At 39.1% G+C, this 21,267-nt stretch overlaps 1 protein-coding gene across 1 annotated transcript; it reads left to right on the top strand.

Moving 5' to 3' along the window:
- Positions 1 to 2,780: 2,780 nt before the first annotated feature.
- On the top strand, positions 2,781 to 13,028 carry AREG (amphiregulin). The gene is made up of 6 exons (XM_035004800.1): positions 2,781 to 3,063; positions 4,298 to 4,546; positions 7,017 to 7,218; positions 7,898 to 8,053; positions 10,606 to 10,717; positions 12,853 to 13,028. The coding sequence occupies exons 1-5, from the start codon at positions 3,003 to 3,005 to the stop codon at positions 10,697 to 10,699; spliced, it is 762 nt and encodes a 253-aa protein (XP_034860691.1). The 5' UTR covers positions 2,781 to 3,002; the 3' UTR covers positions 10,700 to 10,717; positions 12,853 to 13,028.
- The last annotated feature ends 8,239 nt before the right edge of the window (positions 13,029 to 21,267 follow it).

Below are 21,267 nucleotides of genomic sequence, written 5' to 3'. Positions count from 1 at the left end.
GCTTCCTGTTGAAATTCATTTCTCCATCTTTCATATTTTCAGCAAAATTTCCATATACATGAACATGCAGTCCCACCAGTTTACAACCTTTCTAAATGTACCTTGGCTTTTTTCACTTATGTATCCCCTAGTGGAGTAGTTCTTTTTTTTTTTTTTTTTTAAGATTTTATTTATTTATTTGAGAGAAGGAGGGAATGAGAGAGAGCATGGCGGGGGAGGGGCAGAGGGAGAGGGAGAAGCGGGCTTTCCCCTGAGGGGCTCCATCCCAGGACTCTGAGATCAAGACCTGAGCAGAAGGCAGATGCTTAACTGACTGAGCATTAAAATGACCATGATGTAATACTTACTGAGACCTGGCCCTCTCTGTAAAAACTCAAAATCAATTATACAAACAAAAACATAATTATTCTTTGGTTCTATAGCACACCTTTTAGCAGAGTCAAAGTGAGTTTGTTTCCACTATACATATAAAATATTATCAGGATCCAGATACGAGGCTTCAAAGTGAGTGCCTAGCTAGGAGCATTTGCCCACAGGGCTGCCCTTAACCTGTTAGTAGGTGTGGGAACCACCAATTTTTCAAGATAGAGAATAGCTTCTCTACTTGAATTTCTTGAAACTGTTCTTCCTTGTCTCAGCTTAGCATACAGAATGTAAAAGTATCCTACATGACATGGAATTGGTGTCCTTCTCGTGCATATATTCCAGAATGCTGTGAGTCATCAAGGGGTGCTACATTGTGATGTAATTATGATGACGCCCCATGGTACCCTATGATGAACCATAAAATGTTCAAAATGGTCAGTGTTAATGTGAAGGAGGTATAAAGTTCATGGGCTTGAAAATATTGAAGGAGATTATTTCACTTGCTCTGTGAGTAGCTCCATTTATAAGAGTCACTTGGTTCTTCGATGTGATTAATGCAATGTAACTATCATAATGCCAAAGTTAATAATACAAGTTACCATTTATTGAGCACTTCATGTACACTAGGTTTTGTGTTACTTGTTCATGTATCTTATTTCATTTGATCTGCTTAACAGCAGGTAGGTATCTATTCTATTTTCAGATGAGGAACCTGAGTCTTTCAAATATTAAGTGATTGTGTGGTGGAATTTGTATATGAAAATCCAACTGGTTTGAATTGAAAGCTCATACTATAATGCTATGTTACATCCCACACCAACATAAATCGTCACCCTCTCCATTTCCAATTGGAAAAAGACTAAGCCATTTCCGGTGTCAAGAGCTCACTTTCACTTCACACAAAGTGACCCATTTCTGATGACAGATGTGCATGACTTACCTTCATCTCAATGAAGAGGAAAGAATAAGGGAAAGGGAAGGATCAGTCATCATTTATTTTCTCTCTTTACTGCCCCCACCCCTGCATAAAAAATAAAACAAGTGGATCACACAAATATACTCTCGACAAATGTTGAATAGGAGAGAAGGCATGAGGAGTGACTGTTTATTTCATCCTACTAAATGTATGGTATTATTTAGCCTACTCACCTCCATACTTTTCAACTCATTAAAAAGTAAGTAGTTTTTAAAAAGTTGCCCAGAATTAGGATAAATGCACTGTGATCCACATTCCTAAAAAGGCTGTTTTACTGGAAGAATCCAGGAAGAGAGATATATCTTCAGGACAAGGAACCAGTTACAGAAAGAGAACAATGCTTTTTTTCTCTTCAAGTCAAGAAAAATCCAGTTCTGGAGTTGTGTCTACATCAGAGTGAGTCGAATTGAGCAGCTCCCTCCCTCTTCATTTTATCTTCTTTGTCTGGATGAATTGCTCTACCAGATTCTAACTGGGCCCTCAAAGCTAGCCATTTTATCTTAGGATTTGAGTTGCACAGGGTTGGGCACCACCTTCATTTAAATGTCAAAACTGCCCAGTAGAGGTTATTCCTTAGGATCAAGTATTGTTCTACCCAGAAACTCTCTTTTCAGAGATCAGGTTAGGCTAAATTCCTTTATCAGAATGGAGAGAGGTTTTAGAGTCAGATGAACTTGAATTTAAATCCATCTGGCTTCTGCCATGACCACCTGTGTCAAGTCCTCCTTGTAACATAGGGGAAATGATACTTAACCAGCAAGGTTGCTGAGTGAGATGGTGCAGGTATTATTTTTGTGTATAGTTTAGCAACAATACATGGTCAGTGAATCCGAATTTTGATGAGGACGCTGGAACACAAATAAATGGGAGGGGAGGTGCTTTGAAATTCTGGCCACTTTCCAGGAGTGGGTAGAAAAGCCCTCTTGGTTGAGATAAGGCCCCATCATAAATAAAGCAGCTCCTCATTAGGAGGCGCTCTCTCTTGTCATTTAACGAACTTCATTATCCTTGTTAAAGACGTCGGGCTCTCATTCATTGTTAAGTCCCTCTTGGTCTTAAAGTACTTTTTACATCTTAATATGGAAGTTTTCTAATTAACCCCTGTAACTGGTGGTATTCGGATCAACCAGAGTATATACGGAGGTTTTTCAGATGGTTCGAAAAAGTGGGACTTTTGACTGTCAGGTACTAGCTCTCGAACTGTACTCCCACTTTCGAATACGGAGCGGGTGTGTTTTCAGCTTGCAGCTAGGGTTTAATTCCCATTCCCTCCCAGTGGCTCTCCACGCTCCGGGGAGGTGGGGCGCCTGCCATCCGCGTGTGGTTTTGGGGTAGTAACCTCTCCCCGGGCGGCCGCCCGCCTCCACCCTCAGCGGCGACCGTGACGTCACGGGCATTGCCTGGGTCCCCGCCCGGCCTATAAAGCGGCAGGTGCGCGCCGCGCCTCCGGAATGTTCGCACACCTTGGGCCTGCGCGCGGGTCGGAACGGAGAGATCCCGAGGCGAGCTCTAGGCGCTCCTCCAGCGCCCGAGCCCGGCCGGGCAGCGAGCACTGCCGCGCACTGCCCCTTGTCCCCTCTCTCCTCCATCACCTCCTTTTCCAGCTGCAACTCCGGTCGAGTTGCCGCAGAGACCGCGACGCCGCCGCGCCGAGGGACCAATGAGAGCCCCGCTGCCGCCGCCGGCGCCCGTGGTGCTGTCGCTCCTGCTCCTCGGCTCAGGTGAGGACATCCCGGACCTGAGCCGCCTGCCGGCGCTTCTCCCGCGCGGGGCAGAGGCCTTCCCGGGGGAGGCGTCCACGTAGCTCCCTCCCTAAGCTTACTGCCGGGGAGGAGGAGAAAAGCGGGCAGGTGTGTCTGACGTTCCAGGCCAGGAGGAGGGTGCCGGAGATCTCCGAACTTTTACTCTAGTCCAGCTGCAGGAGACCTCAGAGATCCTGAGATCCAAATCCTTCCTTTTACAGATAAAGAAACCGAGTCCAGGGAGGTGAAGGGACTTCCGCAGATCTTGGGGCAGTTAAGTCCTGGACCCAGAGCGCTGCCTCTTGCCTAAATTCTCCGTCTCCTCTGTCTAGTGATTTTATCTTGACCTTCCTAGAGGGCCTCACAGCGTTCCAGGGAGAAGCGAAGGCACCACCCTGATGCTGTTTTAGCGAGACCTACAAGATAAAGCAGGGGCGTGAAACTTTAGGCCCCACATCTCACCCGGTCCCCGGTTTTGTCCCTATGTAGGAACAAGGATAATGAAATAGTGACCATAGAGTCATTATTATTGAATATCATTTATATTGTTTTACATTCATACATCTAATCTTTTTCAAAATGTGAACACGTGTTAAGAAAGTCTGGTATTTATATCCAGGGCCTGTCCCTCCAAATGGGACATTCTAGCAAACACAAATGCCTCTGGTATGTGAAGTGATGGGAATATACAGACAATATAAATTACCTGTTAAGTAATTAGATTAACATGCCGATCTGGCAGTGTTATTTGATGTGAAAAAGAGTGTAGGGGCGCCTGGGTGGCTCAGTCGTTAGGCGTCTGCCTTCGGCTCAGGTCATGATCCCAGGGTCCTGGGATCGAGCCCCGCATCGGGCTCCCGGCTCAGTGGGGAGCCTGCTTCTCCCTCTCCCACTCCCCCTGCTTGTGTTCCCTCTCTCGCTGTGTCTCTCTCTGTCAAATAAATAAATAAAATCTAAAAAAAAAAAAAAAGAGTGTAGACCATCTGTGGAGAAGAAAACCTGGATGAAAGAAGCTCTGTAAATTGGAACTGCTGAGTTTGCTTGTTGGCAAAATGTGAAGATGCTTTCATAAGTGACTCAATCCCAAACAATAGCACATGTGCAATAACTGCTTTGATATCAGAAGATAAACATTTCTCCTGAACACAGCTGACTGGTGAGAAAGGCACTCTGCTTTACCTTTTCTTTTCTTCCGGTGTTCTTTCTCCCACAGCCCATTATGCTGCTGGATTGGATGTCAACGACACCTACTCTGGGAAAGGGGAATCATTTTCTGGGGACCATGGCGCTGATGGATTGGAGGTTACCCCAAAAAGTGGGATGTCCTCAGGAAGTGAGATTTCCCCCGTGAGTGAAATGCCTTCTAGTAGGGAACTGTCCTCGGAGATCGACTCTGACTATGCAGAAGAGTATGATAACGAACCACAAATATCTGGCTATATCGTAGATGATTCAGTCCGAGGTGAGTGGAGAAGGCAAAAACATAGCCTGTAAGATGTGTGTTTGCATGAGCAAAGCCATTCCCTGGATCTTGGAGTGGTTTTCTTGTGTGTCTGTCTGTTGCATACCCCGTGGGTATTTTACGGATGTGATAACTGAAGCGCAAGGTCGTTTTGCCCCAGGTTCCACAGCCAGCAAGCAGTTGAGCCAGCATAAGAACTCCAGTGTTTGATTCCACATCCTATGCTCTTTCCCACGGGACCACATGACCGCCTTGCTGAGAGACAGGCGTAGACATCAGCCAGTCCTCAGCTCTTGTATCCATTCCCCACCACCATTCTTCCCCAAATACCTGCATTTTAATACAAATAAGGGAACAGAAAGTAATGCGAAGGGAGCAGTTGGACTTTAGCCTTTAAGTACCAGGTGTTGAGAAACTGGTGATTCTAAAACAACAACAACGACAGCAGCAGCAGCAACAATAATAATACAGCCTTCTGGAAATATTAAAAAAGGACAAATATGCATGGATTTCAAATAGCTAAAATCCCATGATTTAACCCCCAATCCCATGTGTTAGTTAAATAATAGTTGACCCATAGTTTTGTTCTCTCTTGCCGTTATCTGATCCTTAAAAAAAAAAAAAATAAGCTTAAATTTGTTTAAAATGAGGAGTACCAAAGTAAGAGGTAAGTATTGTTCATTACCCTCATATTACTTTGGAGTTTCAGGGCAGATGAGGTCATCAGTAAATCTGCTCTAAATATCCTAGGAACATTCACTGTGGAGGCAGGACTTAATGCCCCTTCTCTCCTGACCTTAGTTTTCCTGACTCCTCTCCCTCTGTCTGGCTCGCGGACCTGGTGAAGGGACAGCAGGTGACACCACAGGGACAGTGCCTGGGTTAAGCAGCAGGTGGGAAAAGCTCCAGGGAGCCCTCCGCTTTACTCCTTGCTTAGTAACTTGTGCTTTTATGTAAGGTGGGGAAGAGGTCCATTTATACTTCTTATTTTTGGAGAGGAGATTAGAAACTGCTCTTTCAAAAAGGTTTCAAGTTGTTAACATTTCAAAAGGCCAAATAAGTTGTTAGCAGTGAAACTGACTAGTGCATTGTGAAATAGTGGAAGTTGAACTCCTTGGAAAGGCTGTGGCGCCCACAGGGTCTGTGTGTTGCAGAGCTTCAGCATAGTGACGATTTGTCTCTGTCTGCAATTTGTAATATATCTGATAATGTGCAGTAATATTCATTTAAAATGTTTCTATTAGAGGACTCATTCTAACTTGTGGTACTTATTTATCATCAAAGTTTCAATATAAAAATTGTATAACTGGTTAAACATTGCTCCTACTTTGACTATTATTAATGTTATAATAACCTGCTAAAATACTCATAATATTTATTTGTTGCTTCCTTAATCACAGGGTTCTATCTTTGATACCCTTCCCTGTGTTTCTAATGTTTTCTATTTAAGGGACCATTATGGGGGACCATTATGACTAATGGTATTATGACATTATGGTATTTTCCTCTTTGCACTGGGCTCTGTTTGCTAAATACTTGCTTAGAGAAGCCTGCTCAGGTATTAGTATAACAAAATGCACAGCTCCAACATGAAAACTCCTTCCTTTATTTAGCATGTGGGCATACTATACCCTGCATAGCTATAACACTGAACTAACGTTTCTGTAGCTCTAGAGTTAAGATGAGTGAGTCTCTGAAGCATCAAGTACAAATATTTCTGGATTCCTATTTTTCAAACAGATTGACCACAGAAATGAGCCCCATGGAATTAATTATAACCCATTGTCATCTGGGAGTTGGAGAAAATTGATTAATTCTAATGTGTAATTCTCAGTTTTTTCCCACTCTCAAGTAATACACAGTAATGCCCAATTATGGTACTGAGCACAAGACCGAGATGAGTAAATAAAATCAACAAATATACTAAAGTCCCAGTTTAATCAGTAGCATTGATTTATCCAAGAGAAAACATAAGATAGCGGGGGAATGACAGGCTTTGGCACCCCAGCACTGTCATTTTCTAGCCGCGTGTCCTTGTCTTCATTCAACTCCGGTGTCATCCTCCATATCAGCTGGATTGCAAAACATTCAACTGTGACCGGGGTTTAATCAAATTAATGCTCATTACCAAGAATTTGGCATGAATAAGAAATTCAAGAAATATGTAAGATATTTCATGGATTTTTTTAGACAAGTAAATACTATTATCCATAATAATAATACTGGTATAATTAAATTCAAAATAGGTTTCTAAGCTAATAAAATAACGAGGAGGCTCGGATGGTTAAGTGCCACACCATGCAGATATTCTCTTTAACCGATTATTACATGTGAATTGTGTTAAATAATGAGAAAAATATGGTCATTGTCCCCATGAGCTCTTACTGCTAGGACTTCTTTCTCTCATGTCTCCAAAATGATATTCAAGATGAAGAGAGACTATTGTCAATAAATCTTATTTTTTTTTTAGTTGAACAGGTAGTTAAACCCATGAAAAACAGAACAGAAAGTGAAAAGACTTCAGATAAGCCCAAAAGAAAGAAAAAAGGAGGCAGAAGTGGAAAAAATAGAAGAAACAGAAAGAAGAAAAATCCATGTGATGCAGAATTCCAGAATTTCTGTATTCATGGAGAATGCAAATATTTGGAGCACCTGGAAGCCGTAACATGCAAGTAAGTTTTCCTAAATTATATAGAAATCTGTATTTAAAACACCATGTCTGAAACTCCTAGATGCAGAAAGCCATTTATTCTTCCCATGTATAAACCAAGGGTTTATAACCTTTTTCTTAAAGGACCAGCTGGAAAATAATTTAGGCTTCTTTGGTCAAGATTATGTATGTACTTACAGAACCAAGTAAAATGTAACCATTTAAAAATGTAAAAACCATCCTTGGCTTGCACACTGCAAAAAACCTAGCAAATGCCTAGAATTGACCCAGGATCTATAGCTTGCTGACCCGTGGTATAAATAAAAAGGACCTAAAGGTACTCTACACATAATCCTCCATCCCCCCACAAGCCACTAGCACATTAAATGATAGTGGAATGTATTAGCGGCATAACAAGTCACTGAACTCATTAGTTGGCCATGAAAAGGAGCACAAAGAATGAAAAGGTGTGTCTTCTTGGAATATCACACCCAAACTTATCTCAACTTGTTCTTATACTAATAGATCTTTGGTGAAAGCATCCTGTCTCATGATTTTGAAATATAAATAGATGGCATGATTTTTCTTTTCTTTTTTTGAGTGTTACGATGAAATGCCTATTGATGACCTGGAAAGTAAACCTAAAATATATGGAATGTTTTCAGTTATTATTATAATTTTTGAATGTGGGTTGTTTACAGGTGTCATCAGGATTACTTTGGTGAACGGTGTGGGGAAAAGTCCATGAAGACTCACAGTGTGGTTGACAGTGATTTATCGAAAATCGCTTTAGCCGCAATCGCTGCCTTCGTGTCTGCAGTGAGCTTCACGGCGATTGCTGTTGTTATTACCATCCAGTGAGTATGGCGTAACTTCCACTTTCCGACTACACTAATGCCAGGTTGATTTGTTTTTTCAGTATTTCCATCCCAATGTCCTATATCATCTTTTAGATAAATTATTCTGTCAGTGGCACGTGACCTTTGGTTATATCTTTACACTTCATTGACAAAGATCACAGAATTTGGTCAAAACTTATATTACTTTGGCCACCATCAAAATTTAATATGTAAGGCCGTTTTTCAAACACCCTAGACATTTTTTGAACTTAAAAATCGATGGTTTTGTTTCATGTCATATTTCCACTCACAGCTATCCGCAAATCCCAGAGTATAGACTCTGAATATCTTTAAGCGTGAGGAGGCCTCCCAGAAGCTAATTAAGGCCTGGTTCATAGTAGGTTGTCAGAGACTCTGCTTTGGCACTAAAAAACATCACAAAGAGCTTCAAACCAGGAACCAAGAAAAGATCTATCCTCTGCTTCTAGTAAAATGCAAAATTCTAAGTTAGATGTCATAGCATGGTACTGATTTACATAGAGCTTATGCCTATTTTGTAATTGTCAAAGGTAATATGGGAACTCAGTTACTTAAAAAAAAAACTTTTCCTCCATATGGCATGGCGTAGGAAGCAGGGACAATTCTATTACTGTTCTGCTCCTGCAATATCTGCCCTGTGTTCACAATAACAGATCACCACACTTCACTTCATGACCAATGAATGTTGGAAGTAGACTGTTCCTGGTAGTAGGCACTGGTGAGTATGTCAAAATGGCATTGTCTGTCAAATAGAAGTCAGTGAATTAAGGAAGTTGGGGGAGGGTGTGAATGGCTCTGTAATGACTCATGTGCTACTAGAGCTTGGGAAAAGCAATAGACTCATTATTCTAATTTTAGGTCTTGGTAAATTACTTTAACAACTGGATTGTGTGCATGATCTACCACTCCTGCCATTCAGGAAACAAGGGGTTATCTTCTGCCATTGTTTACTATTATTTTAAATGCAGATCAGATAATGATAAAAAGACATTAAAAAAAAAACTGTTTTATGATGCACATAGAGTTTGATGCGTGGTTTAAATTTGTTTTGCACACCCTGGAAATTATGTTGATCTGTTAATACCTCAAGCCAGATATGCAAATATATTTAGGAAAAATACCCTCAGACAAATCATGATTGCTCGACATAGAAGAATAGAAGGAAAAAAATAGCCAGTTAAGGAAGATGTTTTGGAAGGCAGCTATGCTAACCACTATACCACCAACGCTTAAGGAAGATGTTTTGAAATAATTATTCAAACTTGGGATCATTCAGGGTGAAATATTTAATAATCCTTCAGAAAAGCGTGGAAAAACTTTTTGTCATGTTGGCACTCTTAAAACTAAGCAGTGACTTTTCTCCTTTTCTACCATATTCCTGTGTTTGACACATAGAGCAAACAGTAGCCTAAGCCACATTTTGCTGTTTTTTCATAACTGAATTTTTTTCCCCAAACATCATGACAAAGTTCTTATGATTTTAGGAGTAATGTTTGGTAGATGGATTAAAGACCTGTTAAAAATAGAATTTCTTGTATAACACGAAGACATCTTCAAATGATGGAGTTTTACTAGAAAGTAACAATGAATAAAACTAAAAGAAAGTATTATTATATATAGAAATAAAGAAAACCCAACTTGTTTTGTAAGCTTGTGTGAAAAAATTCTGATCACTTAAATCAGTTGGTACAAGTGTAAAGTCCTTCTGTGGTAAAACTATACCATCTTCTTCCTCCAACTGTATGTGGCGCCTGTGCTAAGTGTTGAGGAAAAAAAGAAAGAATGAGGTCTTGCCATTTGCAACAGCAAGAATGGACCTAGAGGGTATCATGCTAAGGGAAATTAGTCAGACAAAGAAAGACATATACCGTATGGTTTCACTTACATGTGGAATCTGAAAAACAAAACAAATGAATAAACAAACAAACAAAAAGCAGAAAAAGACCCATAAATACACAGAACAAAATGATGGTTGTCAGAGGGGAGGGGGTAGGAGGATGGGCAAAATGGGGGAAAGGGAGTGGGAGATACAGGCTTCCAGTTATGGAATGAATAAATCATGGGATTAAAAAGCACAGCGTAGGGACTGTAGTAATGGTATTGTAATAATGTTGTATGGTGACAGATGGTAGCTACACTTGTGGTGAGCAGAGCATAATGTATAGACTTACAGAATCACTATATTATACACCTGAAACTAATGTAACATTGTGTGTTAACTAAAAAAAACAAAAACAAAAAACCCCCACACATATGAATGTGTTCCATGCCTCTGAAAGTTTGTGTCTCAAGGGGTGTCTATTTAAATCTCAGTACTCTGGGAATATGTTTATACAAAGTCACCATGAACATCCCCTTAAAAAGAATGGTGGTAATATTTTATAGCTGGGTTTAAGTTTTGGCTTGGTATAGAGTACAGTGTAATGGCCTATAAGGTCTCACAAAAAGGAATTCTCCGTACTCATGAAAACCCCAATCAATATAGAGATGAATAGAACTTTGATGACCATAGAATATCTTGTTGTCTGAAGGCTTCGAAAACGATACTTCAGGGAATATGAAGGAGAAGCTGAAGAACGAAAGAAACTTCGACAAGAAAATGGAAATGCACATGCCATAGCGTAACTGAAGATAATATTACAGGTTTGAGGTTTTTTTTTTAAGGATTTTATTTGTTTATTTCAGAGAGAGAGAGAGAGAGAGCACAAGCAGGGGGAGGGGCAGAGGGAGAGGGAGAAGCAGACTCCCAGCTGAGCAGGGAGCCTGATGTGGTGCTCCATCCCAGGACCCTGGGACCATGACCGGAGCCGAAGGCAGATGCTTAACAGACTAAGCCACCCAGGCGTCCCATACAGGTTTGAGTTTTAAAAGATAACTGTAGATGATATCTTATAATTTTGAAAAATATAGCATCTGTTATCTCAAGTGAAGAAAGTAAGTGTTCTCAATTATGGATACACTATGAACATTGGCTACACTGAAGTCTTATTCTTTGAGCATGAGATGGAGTTCAATAGTGAGAAAGGACTATTATAAGGGATGTAAAGATGAGGCGGACACAGCTCCTCTTCTCAAATAAGTTAGCATTTAGTAGATAGAAAATAGTATAAGGAACCAGAATGCTAGGGCAAGTAAAATGTGTGTCATATGAAAGGAATATGAGGCATTTCCAGTGAAGGAGAGGAAGTCCTGTGGATCATGTGTAGGGAGCAGGAAAGGATGTCGTATATAGGGTGGCATTGGAAGTGAGCCTCCAAGGACTGATGAGATTGGGACAAGCAATTAATCTTGGGACAAGTATTAATTAATCTTCCTTTTCATACTGTAAGATGGACTGGGTCACTTTAGAAACTTGTGACAAATGGCCTAGTTCAAGTGGGCATTGAGGAGAGAAGGTTGGAATGAAGGTTGAGCTCACATGGTGGAGAGCCAGGTTAGGGTGCGTGACTATAAATGTGAGGAAGTGGAGATAGCAGGTCGAACATTCTTTTAAAGAAAGGAAGTAGTGGGGTACCTGGATGACTCAGTCAGTTAAGCATCTGACTGTTGATTTCCACTCAGGTCATGATCTCAGGGTTGTGAGATCGAGCCCTGCTTTGGGCTCCACACTGGGTGTGGATCCTGCTTAAGATTCTCTCTCTGCCCCTCCCCTACCTCTTAAAAAAAAAAAGGAAGTAGGAAGGGAGAAGGGGGTACAAATTTGAGAGATAGTTTGGCTAAGGGATATATTGTAGTTCTTATTTTTAATTTTTTTTTTTTTTTTTTGTAAAGAAGCAGAGCTGAGCATATTGTAGGGAAAGGTAAGGAGCTATGAAGAGGAATATTTTATTAATAACTAAAGTGGACAACTAATGAAGCAAACTTCCAGAGGAAAAGTAGACAAGGAGATCAAGGACACATTTAAAGTTGGTCAGAAGAAGGAACTCCATTTCCTTAGACATTCAGAAAAGATGTCCCATCCTTAAGTCATTGGTTCTCTACCTTCACTGGGTTTAAGAATTACTTGAGATGCTGGTTAAATATGCACATTCCTAGGCCAAACCCTAAATCTACTAAATCCAGTATTTCCCTTTTTATAGGACACCACAGATGCTTGGAGAAACACTCCATTTAGCATTGGTTAAGTCCAAGTATTACATTCTGAGCCTATTACAGAATTAGCTCAATAACTCCTGAAATGGATGATTATTGATGCAATGCTGTGCTCAGTACTTATTGCATCAACATTTATTATAGTATTGGCTTAATGTGCTGAAGCTAAGACCACCAACATGAAGAAAGATAGATTTTTGGTTATTTAGTGCAACTGAGATTTCTCAAAGTAGATCTGAGATGATTTTTGGAAAAAGAATATGCTGCGTTGGCACACTGTGGCTGCCATTAGCTGGTAGCTACTATTATTATGCCCTTGGTACTAATTATCCTAAATTAACTGTATATCACGAATACACTGAGCCATTTAATCTTTCTTTTTAATTATGTCCACTGCATAGATTTGGTTAGGAAAACTACCTCCCATGAGTGTTGTTGTTTCTTATTAAGTGGAATTGGACCAAACAGATTTCAGCATAGGCAGTCCTCCACCTAAGTAAAACCAAAGAAGGTGTGAAAGAGAGACTCAGGTCGAAGTGGTAGTTTGTCTCTGAAAAGCTTTTAGCATTTTTCAGAAGACATTCTAAATTGACAGAAATTCTGTTTCCTGATTTTTTTTAATGTTTTCTTAAAGCTATATTGAAACTGAGCTTCATCTCTAATATTTTTATTTTCCTTTTGACCAGGGTATCGGATTGGAGTCACTGCCAGGTCAGAACCATGAGTGATGAGTTGGTTCCTCTTTTCGGTGGATCATAAGAAAACAGAACCTTTTTGTTCTGATGGCTTTAAAAGTTCAATTGTTGCTTTTTATGCTAAGTCTTATTTCTGTACATAAAGATGCATGGAGATAAAAAGTATTTTTTCAGGTTGTAAATAATTTATTTAATATTTAATGGAAGTGTATTTATTTTACAGCTTATTAAACTTTTTTAAGCAAAGAGATTGAGAGTTTGAATATTAGTTTTGAGATTGCAAGACTCTAGGGTATTTTTCTCCTAAAGCTTAGATGATCATTTTGAAAGAAGTTCCTTCCCCTTTTTTCCTGTTTTTGTGTTGATCTTCAAAACTTATTTCTTTTCCTAGAAAGCACTCTTAATGGAAAAGTACAAACTAGAGTAGTTTAGTGCTCCCACAGATACTAATGTCCTAAACCGGCCTTTCTTATTCCATGTAGAACTTATTCAAAGTCCTGATAATTTGAAAACTTCTAAAATCAACATGTGGCACAGCCTCTCTTTCACAGTAGACACAGATATTATAAAAGAAAGAAAATCCACTGCAAAGCATCAACATCACCACAAACAAGAAAAAGACAAGAACAAGTCGGAAGATTATAGATCTGGCATTTCAAAAGAACCAGGAAGTGTTTAGAAACTTCTTTCTCTAATATCATTACGTGAATGCACAAAGCATCTAAAACCCACTCCTCCTCTTCCTCCCTTTGCTTTTTTTTTTTTTTTTACATTATTTTAAACAAATACATGGGCATTTGTGGTGAGTGCTCTTTCAAGAACATTAATTCCCTGGAATGACTCACCGTTTGGTGCCTAGCTGGCCAACTAAGTTACCTGCGTACAAAGTGAAACAAGCCAACCTGTATAATGTATGGGGATATTTTTGAGGAAATTAGCCAATATTAAGCATAATTCCAGCAATCATCTCACAGAATTTCATAAAGGAAAAGTGCCTTAAGCATCAAGAGTTCCATTTTCCAAATCCTTGTCCAGTGATCATCTTACCAACTGGTAGCCAGCCTCACCTGCATGTTATCATACGAGTTTTGATGTCTAAATGCCGGGGCCTCCCTCCCAGAGCTTCCAATTTAAATAAACTGGTGTGGGTCATTGGTATGCGGATTTTTAAAAGGTCTCTAGATGTTTCCTACATGCAGCCAGTGTTGAGAACCTCTGCTCCATCTCTGTTTGAACATCTTCAGCACACATTTTCCACAACCTCATTCACTAAATAGTTATTGTGGATGATTTGAGTCTAGTGCTAGGCATACAAGACAGAAAAGCCCTAACTTTGAGACATTTGCCACCCAGTTGGTGGGAGGGAGTATGTCTTGTCAGTGGAGTGCAAGAAATAACCGGGTGAGGTGTGTACCAGGGACCCATGGAAGCCCAGGGAGCTGTCACCTAGCCTGGACTCAATGAGTCAGGGAGGGCTTTCTAGGGAGATGCTAGCTGAGATTATCCTTGAAGGATGAGTGGGAATTATGTGGAGATCACTACAGGCACAAGCAAAATTACCAAGTCATCAAACAGTATGACCCGAAAGGGAAAATACATAAAATAGTTTAGTATTACTGAAACGAAGTATGAAGTCAACAGAGGCTGTAAAGGCAGCTGGAATGATGAGGACAAGGTCACATAGGGCCTTTAACATATACTGCAGGCCATGAGGAATCATTCAAGCCCGTTGGTCAAGGGTAGAAACTTGATCAGATTTGCATTCCAATTAAGTTATAAACCAACCATGTGGGGGAGGGACTTGAGCCAAAGCCAAAGGTCAAAAGATTGGCTTGGAAGCATTTAAATGAACACCTGAAGCTGAGAAGGTAAAGGAGGGAAAGAGAAACTCAACATGTATTTGAAGGTTTGTAATAGATTAAAAATATGAAAGCAAAGTTAATTATTATTAAACAAGACTGTGGGTAATGAGATAGCAAGGGAACTGGAGAAATCTAAGATGACCCTCAAGTTCCTGGCTTTGGAGGCTAGGTGGACTAATTTTAATTCAATGCAATTTTAATTTAATGCAATTTTAAGTAGGTAATCTCTTGAAATTTATTGAATATTCCAGGTAGGAAGCAAGGCTTTTTGTTTATCCTTGACTGAAAAATGGCTCTTCTCTATTTTGTAAAGACCTCCTTTCTAATTTATAATGGATTTTTGGGAAAATAAGGACCAGCCCAGCCAATGAGTCAACTGAATCAAACCTAGGCCTCACTTCATATCTGAGATTGAGTTTATGAGTGGAAAAAGTCTGCCTGCATGATAATGAGTTCAGCTTTGGATCTGTTGAGTTGGAGATGCCAGGAGATAACTACTAAGCAGTTAGAAACACAAATCTGAAGTTCAGTGAGTGAAAGAATTATATATTGGGAGTAGTCAAAATATATATGGTAACTGAAGCCACAGAAGTGGCCAAGATTACCAAAGGAGGTGATAATGAGTCCAAAGAGAATATATTTGTATTGACAAATCTCCCCAGTTGTCACTACACAAGTATATAGAAAAGCCAGACAACTATAGACACCATGAAGTTTCTAGGCACTTGCTTGCCATCCCCTGTACTTTTCTAGCTCTTAAAACAAAAAGTTTATTGGGCACCTGTGTGGCTCAGTCATTAAGCATCTGCCTTCGGCTCAGGTCATGATCCCAGGGCCCTGGGATCAAGCCCCACATCAGGCTCCCTGCTCAGCAGGGAGCCTGCTTCTCCCTCTGTTGCTCCCCCTGTTTGTGTTCTCTCTCTCTGTCCAAAAAAAAAAAAAAAAATTATTAAACCATTACAGGGGAGTAGAAAGAAAGAAAAAAAAACCACTTTACTCTTTCATATAAAAATAATCTTAAATTTATTGAGACCACAGATACCCCGCGGATTATTCTAAGTGCTTTATACTTCGTCACTCATCTAGTCCTCATAATCTCCTTAAAAAGTAAATACATTTTATAGATAAGTAAAGTAAGGCTCAGGGCACCTGGCTGGCTCCATTGATGGAGCATGCAACTCTTGATCTTGGGGTTGTGAGTTTGAGCCCCACATTGGGTGTAGACATTACTTAAAATCTTTGAAAAATAAATAACTAAATAAATAATAAAGGCTCAGGGAGATTAAGTAACTTGTCTATGGCAAAACAGCTAGTAAATGGTAGCTGGCTCAAAAGCCAGCCCATTTAAACTACTTTCTCTACTACTCCTATAGTCAGGTGTTTATTTTAGAGTTAAAGAATGCTATCTGCATACCAATTTAGCATGGCTTAAAACTCCCACTCATAAAAAGTCTGGTATATTTCTTCAAGACTCAGATGACACTTTTATCTGCCTCTGCTGCCTTCACAAAACTTCCCAGTCTATACCCTACCTCTCTACCCTATACAGTACATAGAATACACACCTTAGAATTAGCCCAACAGAGGGATAAGAAAGCTGGGCTATTTATTCATAAATTTTATCCATAAATTTATTTTTTTAATTTTTAAAATTTAATTTATTTATTTATTTGAGAGAGAGAGAATGAGAGACAGAGAGCATGAGAGGGAGGAGGGTCAGAGGGAGAAGCAGACTCCCTGCCGAGCAGGGAGCCCGATGCGGGACTCGATCCCGGGACTCCAGGATCATGACCTGAGCCGAAGGCAGTCGCTTAACCAACTGAGCCACCCAGGCGCCCAATTTTATCCATAAATTTAAAAATTGATTCAGAGCTGCTTCTGGGGTAAGGAAGGTTAATTCCCTGGAACTTCAGGCCAGCTTCATGTGTAGGCAAAATGAACTCCAGTGGTCGGAGGAAGTCCTCAGGCAATGAGATACAGGTGGGCGGTAGTTGGGGATGATATGCTTAGAAACAGAAATGACTTGGGGTTTTAGGTGGGGCACAATGAGCATCTGTTAAAGTGCCTGGTTTATTGATGAACAATTTAACTATTATTTCTTGGCTATGTTGTCATTCATTCAATAAACAATTGTAAATAATTATTAAACTCAGCTATGTGCCAGGCAAGCATAGATTACTAAAAAGCAACATCTCATAAGTCCTAAGAAAAGTATTTGCAAAGTTAACAACAGAAGGGAAATGGCAAAGTAAAAGATTTAGATAGTGCCAAGCTATATAATAATCCTATCAATAATTAATAATTCACTTGTTAGACAGAGCTGACCTTTATGAGGTATGAGTAAAGTAATGATACTGGGTTTCTTCCATGGCTTCGAAATCCATATTACTCAGTAATACCTCATGCAAATATACTCACATTAATTTCCAATCCTTCAAATCACACATATATACTATGTTTGTTTAATCATTAATAAGTATTTATTGAACATCTAATGTAAGCATGAAGATGCTTTAGACAATGCAACCCAAACTTCTTTCAGATCTCTCTGGGTACACTGATTATGTCATCAACTTCTCTGGGTCCGTATGTGTGTTCATGCTGCTGATGAGGTCACTGGCCGCACGGGTCATAAAGTCATAATGCAATGCAATTATAAAACTTGAAAAGGACAGAAAAAACTACTGTATGTCCAGACTCTAACATAATATAAAATCTCTTGAGTTAAAAATCATCTTAAGAAAAGTTACAAAATACTCAGAACTGAATAAAAATGTTTTGTCAAAATTTGTGTGGCACAGCTAAAATAGTACTTACACAATTTGTAGATTTAAAGATACTTGTCAGAAAGCAAGAAGAACTTAAAAGGAAAACTTAAGCTAAACATTTAACTCAAAATTTAGAAAAAGGCCAAGGAAGATAAGAAGGAAATATATAAAATAAGGGCAGGGATAAATGACAAAGATAATTGGAAAACAAAGCCAAAATGTTATTCTTTGGAAATACTAGTAAGATAGGCCTCTGTTGGGGTGCCTGGGTGGCTCAGATGGTTGAGCGTCTGCCTTCAGCTCAGGTCACGATCCCAGGGTCCTGGGATCGAGCCCCACATCAGGCTCCTGGCTCAGCAGGGAGTCTGCTTCTCCCTCTCCCTCTGCCTCTCCCACTGCTCATGCTCTCTCTCTCTCTCTGTATCTGTGTCTCAAATGAATAAATAAAAAAATCTTTTAAAAAAAAAAGATAGGCCTCTGTTAACATTGATCAAAATAAAAAGATACATAAAAAACATATTTATATATATAAATATATATGTATATGTAACATATAAAAATAAGCATAGATATAAAAATTCAAAAGCATATTTAAAAAATTACATCATGGGGCACCTGTGTGGCTCAGTCAGTTAAGCATCTGACTCTTGGCTTTGGCTCAGGTCATGATCTCAGGGTTGTGAGATAGAGCCCAGTGTGGAACCTGCTTTAAGATTCTCTCTCTCCCTCTCCCTCTACCCCTCCCCCCCACTCATGTGTGCTCTCTAAAAACAAACAAACAAACAAATAAATAAATATAAATACCCATAAAAAGTTACATCATGAACATAGAGTTTTTGTCAGGAATGCAAGGTTGGTCCAACACCAGAAAGCCTATCTTTGTCATATTAAAAAAAAGAGTAAAAAAAAAAATAGAAATTTTCTGTTACACAAAGTACAGTTAAAAAGCATTTAAAAAATTTTTATTTTATTTTAATTCCAGTATGGTTAAAACATTTTTTTTTAATTAAAGGCAGAGAAAGCTTTTAAATGCAAAATTGATTTATATTTTAAAGGTTTTTTTTTTTTTTTTTTTATCTGAGAGAGAGAATGGGAGACAGAGAGCATGAGAGGGGGAGGGTCAGAGGGAGAAGCAGACTCCCTGCCGAGCAGGGAGCCCGATGCGGGACTTGATCCAGGGACTCCAGGATCATGACCTGAGCCGAAGGCAGTCGCTTAACCAACTGAGCCACCCAGGTGCCCCTTGATTTATATTTTAAAATAACTTTAGAACTAGGAATAGGATTCTTCCTGAGCTTGATAAAAGCTATATACTAGAAACAATAACAGAATTTATACTTAGTAACAGATCTATAGATTCTTTCCTTTTAAGATTAGGAACAAGACAAGGATGCCCTTCATCACTACCACTAACCACTGTTTAACATAGTATAAAAATTCTGACTAAAGTTGTAAGAAAAGGAACAGAAGAAGTATAAGAATTTGTAAAAGAGAAATAAATCTTTTCTTGTTCACAAATAATATGATAGTCTACCAAGAATAACCACAAGAGTTAATATGCCAATTATTAGAATTTATCAGATAATTTCATGAGATTGCCAGGTATAATATAAATTTCCAAAATTAATAGTATTTTTCTTCAATGACAAATTAGCTCAATCTTAAAATAAAACATAAAATAGCACTCACAATTGCTAGCAAACTATATGTGTATATATACATTTGTGTGTGTATTAATAAGCACATGGGATTTTAAAATTAGGTATCTGTTAAAAGAAAACAAAAAAAATATGTCATGGAGAGAGTCTCTTAGACTTTAGAATGTAGAGAGGTTAATTTTCTTCTCAAATATCTTTAAATTCAACAAAATGCTAATCAAAATTCCAGCTGGGTATTTTGAGGAACTTCATACATCATATTCTAAAATTTGCATGGGAAAATAATAGTTCATGAAAATCTGCCATTTTGAGCAAATAAAACAAAAAAGAAGCCTTGTATATAAAGACATATATACAATGTAAAGTAGTAAGACAGTGTGGTTCCTGACTGAGTATGGACATGAGTATGAACAAATAGATGAGCTAAACAACACAGAGAGCTCAGAGACAACTAATTTTGTTATAAAAATAGCACTATAAATTAATAAGGAAAATACTGACTACTTAGCAAATGTTGTAGGGAAAGAAAGGGTCTTCAAATGTGGAGAAAAATAAAATCAGATGATTACCTTATATCATAGCCAAAGGTGGATCCCACAAAGATGAAATACCTAAATGTGAAATGCAACCCTATCAAGTGAATAAAAAATAATGCAGGAAAATATACTTGTGAATTAATGTTTGGAAGGATTTAAGCAAAAATCCCAGAATTAAAAGACATGAAGAGGAAAACTGTTTTTTTGAGTATGTCAAAATTAGGAAGTTCTGTTAAAAGAAGAATACCGTGGACAAATTTGACAGAATTGTAGAAGAAATAGGCAATGTCTGAAACCAAAAAGGGATTATAATATGCAAGAAATGACTAAAAATTAACAAGAAATTACAAGACCTTCAACTGAATGGGGGGGGGGGGGGGGGGGGAGGAAGGATATGAGCAAGATATTCCCAGAATTTGAAACCTAAGTGACTAATAAGTATGTGATCTGGACTAGGGCTAGCCCATATGTTGCCTTGGTGCAAATCAGCAAAAGTCAGCCCTTTCTGCAGATAGGTCATAGTCATGCCAGGGCATGCAGAGCATGGCTTGGATCTTAGGTCCCACTCACATTCTTGACTGGGTACACTTCTGTAACTATAAGTGCACATTCAAACATCGTGGTGCTGACTAGAAAGAGATGTTCGAACTTACTGGAAATGGCAGAAAAACAAATCAAAACAATGTGATATCACTTGGTACCTATCAGATTTGCAAAAAGAGAAAGATCATGTTGGCAGAAGCTTGCAGATGTAGAGACCCTTAAACATTACTGACTGGAGGTTGGCCTGGAACTGTCATGATGGCAGTACTTAATCAAATTAAAGGTAAATATACCCCATTATCCAGGGCGAACATATCCCTGGGACAGGTAGGCCCACAAAGGGACTTGCATGAGGATGTTCATTGTGGTGTTACTTACAATAGTGGAGAATTAGAAGCAGTCTAGGTGTCTATTACTGATACCACAAAAGTCAAACGTGCTGAGTACAAACTGGAAAACAGTATTCAGCCATTACAAACAGAGGAGGTGTACTCACAGCAATATGAATAGATTTTTTTTAAAGGTTAAAATTTTAAAAAGTGGTGCTAAAGCAAGTAAGAAATAAAGAGATCCGTGGGGAAGATGCCACTTTCAGGGGGATGGGGCAGGAGATAAAGGGAGCTTGAACAAGGGTAATGGCAGTGACAGTGGAAAGAAATAAGACACTGCTGGGAGATCATGAAAGATGGCCTGCAGGACGGAGAATTGGGGGAAAGTAGTCACTCTAGTTACGTGTCTAAACCTTATCCACAAAAAAAAAAAAAAAAAAGGAATTACAAGTTTCTCTTGCTCTCCAAAAATAGAGATGAAAACTTTCATAACCCCAAGTGGCGTACACCAAAGAAGCAAGTACCATTAATTTATATGGAAAAAAATTTTTTTAACTAAAACAGTTGACAATTTTGTTTTCATATTTCACAATGCGAATGAAAATTGCTTTTTTTTTTTTGGTCCCACTCTTCCCCTGCCAAAACTATTCTTTCTTTGATAGGAAGGGGGAGCAAGTCTTCCCTGTCTTGCTGTGAGAAAACACCCAGAG

This window comes from Mirounga leonina, unplaced genomic scaffold (genome assembly GCF_011800145.1).
Source record: "Mirounga leonina isolate KUSES-001 unplaced genomic scaffold, KU_Mleo_1.0 Mir_129, whole genome shotgun sequence".
Taxonomy (NCBI): Eukaryota; Metazoa; Chordata; class Mammalia; order Carnivora; family Phocidae; genus Mirounga; species Mirounga leonina.
This window is presented reverse-complemented; position numbering and strand designations above follow the sequence as displayed.